Source organism: Patella vulgata, chromosome 4, assembly GCF_932274485.2.
Source record: "Patella vulgata chromosome 4, xgPatVulg1.2, whole genome shotgun sequence".
NCBI classification, from domain to species: Eukaryota; Metazoa; Mollusca; class Gastropoda; family Patellidae; genus Patella; species Patella vulgata.
In genome coordinates this window covers 17,023,352-17,033,310 of record NC_065882.2, presented here as the reverse complement: position 1 = coordinate 17,033,310, position 9,959 = coordinate 17,023,352, and the positions used below count along the sequence as shown (strand labels likewise).

At 35.1% G+C, this 9,959-nt stretch overlaps 1 protein-coding gene across 1 annotated transcript; it reads left to right on the top strand.

Moving 5' to 3' along the window:
• Window positions 1–11: 11 nt before the first annotated feature.
• On the top strand, window positions 12–9,002 carry LOC126818585 (uncharacterized). The gene is made up of 6 exons (XM_050546056.2): window positions 12–439; window positions 4,189–5,865; window positions 6,075–6,163; window positions 6,613–6,772; window positions 7,028–7,233; window positions 7,433–9,002. Exons 1-6 carry the CDS (start codon window positions 271–273, stop codon window positions 8,165–8,167), a joined length of 3,036 nt encoding a protein of 1,011 aa, XP_050402013.1. The 5' UTR covers window positions 12–270; the 3' UTR covers window positions 8,168–9,002.
• Window positions 9,003–9,959: the final 957 nt, after the last annotated feature.

Sequence of the window (9,959 nt, the reverse complement as noted above, 5' to 3'; positions counted from 1 at the left end):
TCGTGCGAGCCTATATTTTCTACACCAGTAGTTTTCAATAGGTATAGATATATATCTTGAGTGATAGTCATCTTGACGTATTGACATAGAGCCCGCCTCCACCAGCCCAGATCCGGTAATCCCGCCTATTTATTATAATCAACCACCAAACTTCGACTCGTTCTTGATTCAGACGACTTGACTGAAATATCACTTGAACACTAAAATATTATACAGAGTTGAAAACAGTAAAAGTTTAAGTATATTTTGTTTCGAGAATTTCGACACGACATGACTGCCATCAGTCGATCGTCCGCTACAACCGCCGGTTCCTACTGCGCCTTCGTTATATTAACGCTGGTCTGCATTTTTGACTTTTGGGCACCGGCTTCCAGACTTCCAGTGAACGTCACATATGGCATAACTTTGATACTTTTATCAATAATCAGCCTGTTATTAGGTAAGTACAAATTACCTTTTATTTACTTACTATATATGTATATAGTAAGTAATTCCAAATGATATCGTGGTTTATAATAATTAACTAACAACAGGAAAACTATTTTTTATCAGTTCGTTCATTTCCATTTTCACCGTTTTTTATATATATATATATTTACTTATTGTAAGTGTTGATATGTTTTTGGTTTTTTTGTTTTTGTTTACTTATCCTATAGTAAGTGTGTATGGTTTTTTTGTATGTTTTTTTGTATAATCCTAGCCAAACAAAATTTGGTTTCCTGTTACCGCTTCGTAATCCATTGTAACAAATACCCTTGTGGTTTCATGGTATCACTCTACACGAATACACCCCTACAAATAAATTACTTCACAGTGACCACAATAGCCAGTATTAAAACGTCCATAAATAAGCGAAGGTATTATGGTATGGCTTTAGTCAATCTAAACAGTTAGATATCCTATTATCTTTTAAGGGTGTGACAAGAACACAAAAACAAAATATAACGTCGTGATGTACAAACTTTCAAACGTGGTTAAATTAATGACCGTAGACTAGCGATTGTAGAGTTGTTATTTCATTCAGTTGTGATGTAACAACTTGAAACGTGATGAAATCGTCCCATACTATCGATAATGTAGAGGGTTGAGGAGAGAGAGGCATATTATTTTCTTTATATATTTAGCTTGGTTTGAAAATGAAGCTTATAGGACTTTGTTTATATTATGTATTCACTATTCACAAGTGTAGATTATACGGGTTATACTTTATTTCGTATTTTACTTTGAAATTATAATTGTTACCTTCTTTGAACACTATTTTCATATTCAACACCGTGTTAAAATATCGCCAAATGTTGAAAACTTTATAACCTGAATTTCAATAGATCTTTAATGGACGCCATTTTTTTTCTTGGGGGGGGGGGGCACTTTTGAGGATATTGAGCTGATAATTTTAATGTTGAAATAAGAAAAAAAAATCATTAAATGCTGTTATTTTTAGATCATTTATAACATTTGGGGATTTAACTATTTTTATTTTATTTTATTTTTTTTTTTATTATATTATTTATTTATTTATTTTTTTTTGTGTGGTCAATTATTTACAGAACAATTTTTAGTTTTAGGATTAATGTATAAAACAATCGTCAACATAAAAAAAAATTAGGTTTCAAATGAATTTCGCGGCATCAATAATTGAACAATAATATTACAATAATTGAACAATATATTCACGGTAAATAAGTACGCCCGAGCAAAAATGTGTCCTAATTATTGTTACTTTATTTGTCAAAGAATAAAGAATGTAGAGACATATAAACATGGCGATGTGAAATCAATAGAAACCAAAGTGAATTTCAAATTACCTTTACTGAAGTTCAACGATTAGAATAATTTTTGGACCAAAATGTAATTTAATAAAATACATACTCTTGATTTAACCTTTTTGGTGGGACTACAATAGGCTACTAGAAAAACGAAGGTATTCATAAAGTAATAAGAATCGTGATGTGTTAAATAATATGTATTAAACATACATTATGCAACAACTAAATTTGCCTATTGCAGGCCTTTCTTTAGGCCTGAAATGTTATATAAATTATTAATTAGACATTAATTAACTTATCCACACCATAATCAACCCTCGGTGTCATCGCTAGCCTGCGATATTTACTGGATTTGAATCCAATTTGCTGCTCAACGCTCATAAATGATCTAATCCAAAACTGGATGATCGAGGCGAGGCGAGGCCTAAAATTCAAACGCTAATATTTCGAACCATTCTGACTGAAATTTTCAGCAAATTCCCTTTACATTATCTAGTTTTGAACTATTATATTGAGAACTGCCAGCTCTTTATCTAATCTCCCATAATACCCCTTTAAGTTTGAATGATTAATAACTATAAAATTTATCAAAATGATAAAACCACCCCCCAAAAATGTAGATCAGTTCTTTTATAATACGAGGAAGTTATACTTTTTACATTTTGTTCATTGTTGACCTTTCAGTTTTTGTACAAATTAATTGTTTAAAATGAAGGTTAGGTGGCCCTTTTGTAGGTTCGTAACCCAACTAAATATAACTAAAATCACGTTACATCTGTGCTTTTTTAAACACATAAACCCACCGCATTATATAACCGTTACAAAAAAAGAAATAGTTATATCGTAATAAAACACAAAGGGTTCTATGGAAAATAAATTTTAAGGTTTGAATTTAAGCTATATTTCAACAGGGGTCGGTAGGGACAATAAAATCATAAATGGAATTTTAAACAACACTTAAAATTAGGCAACACTGTTTTTCCTTCAACAAGAATTCGTAGGGACACGAAAATCATGAATGGAAACCGCGGTAATACAAATGGTAACTGCCTTTCCTTGAAGCAACCTTCCAACAAGGTTTCATTTGCTGTTATCAAAGCACAGGAACAGGAGAATCGTCATTGGAAACCACATTAATATTCAGTTATTGTTTTTCCCGCATCGCTTATATTTTATTCCAAATACTAAATTCCGCTTATAATTATTAATCTAAAATTCGTATCACATACAAAACTATAAATTATAAAGAATTATCCAGTTAAAGGCTTGTGAGAAATTTCCTATGTTTCTTCCAAACCGTTCTTCCAACAAACCCAAAAAAACTAAACCACAGAAAAAAATTTATGGAGGTTTTTTGTAACTGTACCGAATACCTGTCATTGTCAAGATTATATATTCACCAAGAAAAAGTGACATTTAACAAAAAAAACATCACAGATCTCCCAATTCATAAAACTTCCCCCAAAATGTAATCAAACCACAAAAAAGGCGTAAAATCTAAATTTCCTCCAAAATAAACATCCGTATATATGTAAAAAAAAAAAAAAAAATACACAGTTTAAACATTTGGTAACCTATTGGATTTATAACTGAAATTCTCACAGATTAACCACATTCCTTTTACTCAAAAAATACTATAAACGTCACCTTTAAATAGGATATAATAATGAAAAGTTGTATATCGTACTATACATTTTTTAAAGCCAACTATAGTTTAAATCTTATGGTTGACATCTTAAATTGCTTATTGCGATAATCCTCTCCTCAACAGCTGAATGCATGTTGTTAATGTATTTATAGCCACAGATTAGACAAAAAAATTGTTCCCCGTTATTGTTCCGGTATTTCATTCATTTTGGGGGTTATTTCATTCAAAGCTTTTTTTTGTGTGTGTCAAATAAAAAAAAACCCCAAATAGTTAGCAGTTCTGTTTTTGTAGTCATTAAACCGTGTTATTGTAAATGACTAGTGTCGTGCCATATGTAGAACTTTTTTTTTTCATTCTGGAAAATGTGTAAACCTAATTTAGGTTATACTTTTATATTTCTCTCTTTGGTTAATTACTAATGTAATTGCATATATTAAAGTAACGATGCGTCAATTGCAGTTTTCGCTAACATATCAAATTTCTCACGCTAATATGTACTCAAATTGATTATTTAACATTTAATTAAAAAGAAAAATTTAATCAGATTTTCTGTTCGCCCACAACAAAATGGTACCAGAATTTTAACAAAGCGAGCACCATAGATCGATTAAATTTAAATTCAATATATCTTTGTGTATACTGAAGGAAATTGAACCAGTTTTGGACCGATATTCCTATTAGATATTCATCTTCACAATATTATAATGTGTAAGGAATTCATATAGCGCTAAATGACGCACCGAGCCTTTAATAAACTATTTTTATTTATTTTAGGTTTTACATCACAGGATCCCAATGAATCGGTTTTACGAGCATTCCAAATCTGTTCTGCCGCCATGTGGGGCTCCATTGGTGTTTATCATGTAACAGAGAGTCTACAACCCAGATACCTAACAGACGTCGAGGCATTATTTGGCGGCTACGGAGCGTTCCTTTTGATATTCATCCTTTTGGTCATTGGTGGTCTGCAACACAAAGCTAAATTTGCAGCAGTCCTGGCACTCGGTTACGCACTTTCCTGTGTCTTTGAACTAGCGTCTTTGTGGAAACCTCTTCGAGCAAGTGCAGCAGCTTATTATATTCTCCTGGCAGCCCTGACTCTCTACAATTCTGCTTACAATGCTCTTCAACGTTTCCGTACTGGTATTTCTTATACTGTAACATCCGACGCTCTTGATAAAAATGTATCCAAAGATTACATTATTGTATGCAATGCTATGAACACAGTAGCTTTTGCCATTTTTGCTGGTCATGTCACAGGAATCTACGATAGCGCCCACCAGGAATTCCATTGGGTCATAGTGGCTGGATTCTTTCAGTGTGTGTGCGGACTTGTTGCTGTCCGAAGAAGCAATGCTTTTAATGGTGGTTACTTTTTGATTCACGGCGTCTTTTGGTTGTCCATAGGTTATAATTTGGCTGTTGAGCACATCACGTTCGTTCGAGTTTATCCCCTAATAGCAGTTTCAGTTATTCTTTTCATCACATTCCTTTTGATTGCAGTCGTAGCATTGACTAAAGAAGTTTTCCAGGTCCTTCAAAATATTTCAATGGCAATATTCTGTATCGCTATCGCAGTAGATGGATCTAAAGGTACCTTCGTTGGAGGTACCAGTTGGGTGTCTTTGCTGCTGTCTTTATACGGTCTAATGGCTCATATAACAAGAATGAAAAATGGCTCTTTCAAGTTGCCGATAGGATCCCGATGCCTAGAAGCTGATAAATTGAAGATGTTTTTGGTAGAGAAGTGTCGATGCTGTGCTGGCTGTTTGTATGGGAAACTAAAAGAAAATGGCAAAGGCAATGCCCTCTTCTCCACCAGTCAAATGTTAGGTTATTCCAAATATTTAGATTTAGATATGGTAGGATTCGCAGTTAATGCCATCTCTGCGCTTTCGATTCTTTGGGTTCCAAAAGGTCTTGTTGTTCTTCCATGGGTTATTGTCTTTGGTGGAATTCCTCAGCTAATAGTCGGATCCGTGTCTTTTGCCAGAGGACTTACTTTTGAAAGCTGTGCATTTTTTACCTTCGGTTCTCTTTGGTTGATTTGGGGATCTGCGAGAGGACTTGGTATCCAGGAGACTGACCACAGCGTATCGGCAGCAGCTGGTTGTATAGGATTTTTAACAGTTGGTGTCTTATTGTTGGGTTTAGCTGCTGTTATCAGTATGGCTTGGTTTGTTCTAGTTATCCTATTTATCCTGGTGGTTATAAGTTTCTTGTTAAACACCCTGGGGGTTCCTGGTATTGAAGTGTACGAAGTTGTTATTAGTATAGCCTTTGCTATCGTCTGCATCTATTGCTTCTTGGCATCTGTAACTAAAGCTATCACAGGCAGAACAGTTCTTCCTACGGGCAAACCTATAGTACAAGTCAGCTATCTGCATTCAGAAGGAGAACAGGCATACTGGGCAGATGCTAGACGAGCTAGCGGAGTCAAAAATGTTGCAGGTGAGACACAAATAATAGCGATTAGCAATAAAAATAGAGAAAATCCCATCCGCAATAAATTTAAATCATATCCACCACAAAATGCACCTTAACTTAGTTTTTAATATCATCCCGTCTTCTTTGATCAATATATCACATGGAAGAAAATACTAATGTACGTAATAGATTACCTTTCTTTTAAATTGAAATATCTAATATTTTAATTTTAGCTATATTGAACCAGGGTGGTATTTGTGGAGTTCCTACCGATGTTGTATATGTTTTAGTTGCTGCCCTGAAATTCCCCAAATCCGTAGAGGTAAGTGTTATTTATCAATGAATGTGTTTTTTAAAGTTTTATCTTTAATATAAAAATGTTTCACGCCTTTCCGGATTTAAGTTGACACCTCTATGAAATTTGGTTGTCTAAACTCGTACTCGGCTTCAGAAATCAAGGTTCAAACCATAGCCCCAATTAGCTTTAAGTTATGATGGGTGTGCGGGAGGCACAGCATGTTTAATCCCAGAATAGCTGTTGTCCCGTTTTATTTGCAGTGTTTACGTAGCTAATATTTTTTTTGTTGAACTACCCAATTATGAGATATTAATGCTCTATGAATAGTTCAGTTGCTATTGATCAATTTGGACAAATTAAAAACTGTTTTGTTATTTTTGTCTAAGAGTGTCTGTGTGTCTTCTTCAGTTGGTCACTCTGTAAATATTTGTTAATGAAACTCATTTTATATTTTTAAATATATTTGATTACAGAGAGCATACGAGACCAAAAAATTAGCTGAAGACCGTCCCATGTCCATGTGGATATCGAAAAGAGAACAGCTGGAAGCAGGGAGAGAAGAATTTGGTGAACTTCTTTGGGATTTTATGAAAGAAGTTTGGCCGTCAACTATCAGCCTAGTTGTAAAGAAAGGTATGGCAATCTTTCTATCTTGCAGCAATATAAAAGGGAAGCGCAAGCGGTCAAAAAAGGCAAAAAAGAAAAATTGAATGTACGAATTTGACACTACCCAGTAATGGCAGTAATAACACGTGAATTAACCGGATAAAAATCTGAGTTTTTTATCAGATTGTAAGACAGGATACTCAAATCCGAACTCGAATTTTGAAATATGTCGAAACGTTAATGGCATAATATTTACATTTACCTCTCGTTTGTATCTTACAGGACCATGGTTACAGACTTTGGGAGTAGATTTCGCAGAAAAATACATAGGAAGACCTGATAGTATTGCTGTCAGGATGCCAGACAATACCGTTACTTCACATCTTATAGATCAAACTGGTCCGATAGCTGTTAGTTCAGCTAATCCCACTGGTGAAGCTGATACGACTCATCATTTACAAGTTCTAGCTAAACTTGGATTGAAAAACGTAAGTTGTCAATTCGATTCAAGTCTCAATAGAAAAGCCTTCCTGGTATATTCAACCTTTCAGTGGCCCAGAGCTCTAATGTGCGAGGACAGGAAGAGGATGCCTAGCATTTAGCATTTTAGTATAATCTTTAATAAAAAAAATTCTTAACATACCAATGTATTAACTGAAATAATAAGAGGTTTTTTTTATATTTTAGTGTGATGGTATTTTATGTGCTGGCCCATCTCCAGAGAATGCTGCATCCACTGTGGTTGATTGCCGAAAGATTGAAGAAGGTAAACTAGGTTTCTTCCGTATTGGTATCGTCCCCCGATCTCGAGTTGAAGAACTCTTTGAAAAGGTCCAAAGACGTCATAAAGCTAAGGCAGATATACCAGCATCTATATCTCATAGAAGTGATAATAGTAGTGATAGCGGAGTTTGTGGTTCGGATAAAAAGATTGGTACTGATGATGACCAGAGCGTTGATGATGTGGATGGTGGAAATGTTAATGAAGCGTTTGAAGATGATGGAGTTGAATTAGACAGCAATGCGGCTAACCAATCTTTTGAGTCCGGCCTCGATAAAGATTTAAGTGACGATGGTGGGGCCACTAGTCAACATTCTCAAGATGCTGCTGATACTTCTCATGGCTTCGAAGATCCTGGAGAACTAACTGAAATTTTGACCTCTTTGTCCAATCCAGAAGAAAGTCAGTCCGACATTTACATGGTAAATTCCCCAAGAACAAGTTCATCTCCTGAAGGTCAAGGTTCAGCAGCAGATAATTCTAATGAACATGTGTCACAAATCTCTGGTGGTCGTTTGCTCCAGGCAGCCCATGAAATAGGAGGACGACCTTCTCCGACATTATCAAACAAAAGTGAAACGAAAGTAAATCCCATATATCAAGAAGACGATATAAACAAAAATAATAACACTACTGGTTGATTAAAAATGAAATCTAAAAACTGACGTGCAGTCGCTATTTCATTGAAAGACATCTTACAATACAAAGTTTATGTTTAAAGTCATATTTTTTTTATAACTGTGAATTATTTATCTTTCTCGTGCACAATTCAGAATCAAAACTGATATGATAGACGGTGCAAGCAAATTGTCCAAATGAACAAAACTGTAAACGTGCGAACATGCTAACATGCCTGTCACAGATCTGCTCAGTTTTACAGTGTAGAAGACGTTTAGAAAAAACAAACTTTTTTATAAAATCCAAAAGTCTGACACAAGCATCAGTTTGTGAAGTAACCCAAAACAACTGTATAATATCAGCCAAACCCAGTTTAGATTCTTAACAGACATGGAACCCACTCTGATTCTAGCCAATCTTTAAATCTGCATCCAGATTCGTGCTTACGCCCTTTGAATTCTTAAGATTCAGAATTATTGCAATTGTGTCTGGTGCATTCAGAAATGAAATGGGGTTTAACGTACTACGTGTCTGCGCCAATGAAGACGGTGACGGATTTAGACCAAAAATTGTGTTTCTTCTGACTCGAATCTGGCAAAAGAATCTTAAGCTTAGAGTCATCTGAAGTAGTACCCTTTAAATGTTCATTTATAGAAATTTTAATATAGGAGAAATACCCAACATTACAGTAAATGTGTTCTTACATCATATATCAATGTATGTATTTATAAATATAAGTATGATGAATGAGTGAGATAAGGAATGTGTGATATGTAGTATGATATTAGTTCTTTTGCAATAAAATGTTTGATATATATATATATATAAATATTTAATAAATAAATTGTTTACATTCAACTTTAGCCAGTGCTTTCTAATTCTGAAGGGAGGTGGTGGTTGTGTGGTATGAACACTGGTTCGAATCATGGGGTGCGTGGGGAGAGAAGCATCTTCGGGATTTTCAAGCCCTGTCTCCACTTGTCAGGATTGTATGACAACACGGACCAAAGACTACTCGAAACAAGACCAGTCGGATCAGTTGATAGACCACTTCAAGTTGTCTTCTGTCTCGGACCGTGTCTTGGTCCAAGTGATCTTTGAATCTTGGTCCGAGTGATTTTCTATCTTGGTCCGAGTGGTCTTCTGTATTTGGACCGAGTGGTCTTCAGTTGATCCGAGTTGTCTGGTTACCCTTGTCATATCCGAAAGGATGACAAACCGTTGCCCCGTGTACAAATTGGCATAAAATATAAAATAAACTTTGACAGTTTGAAATCGTAAAAGAGAAGATGGAATGCCACGGTCTAAGCAACATTCTCCTGTCTGACATGTACATATAAATTACCGCATGTCTGTTTCAAAATGCCCGAATTATTGTTCTGGCGAGACCTTAAAATATATTGTTCTGTAAATTTGAAAACCTGATTAAATCTGTCGTATTGTGACTACCAATGTGTGTCCCTTGTGCGAGTGAAGTGGTTTCGATTCCAGGCGTATGTGTGTGACATGGAAAAGGATCCACCTGCCCCCGACATTTGGGTTATCCCAGGTTTCCCTCACTGCCAAAGACCACTATGCACAAGCAAATTATAGGAAAAATACATGTTAGTCATGAAATGACCCGGTTTTTGTCGATCGAGTATACATTTATCCCAGCTCCTCAAATGCCCTACCACACTGATCAGCAGTGAATTTTCGCTAGGCCGCAACAATCACTGATAAGGATGACATCGATGCGACTTAATGAGTCCCAAATATTAACTTTTTTCTTCCGTCAAATTAAATTCTAAAACATACTTTTTCATTTATTAGAAA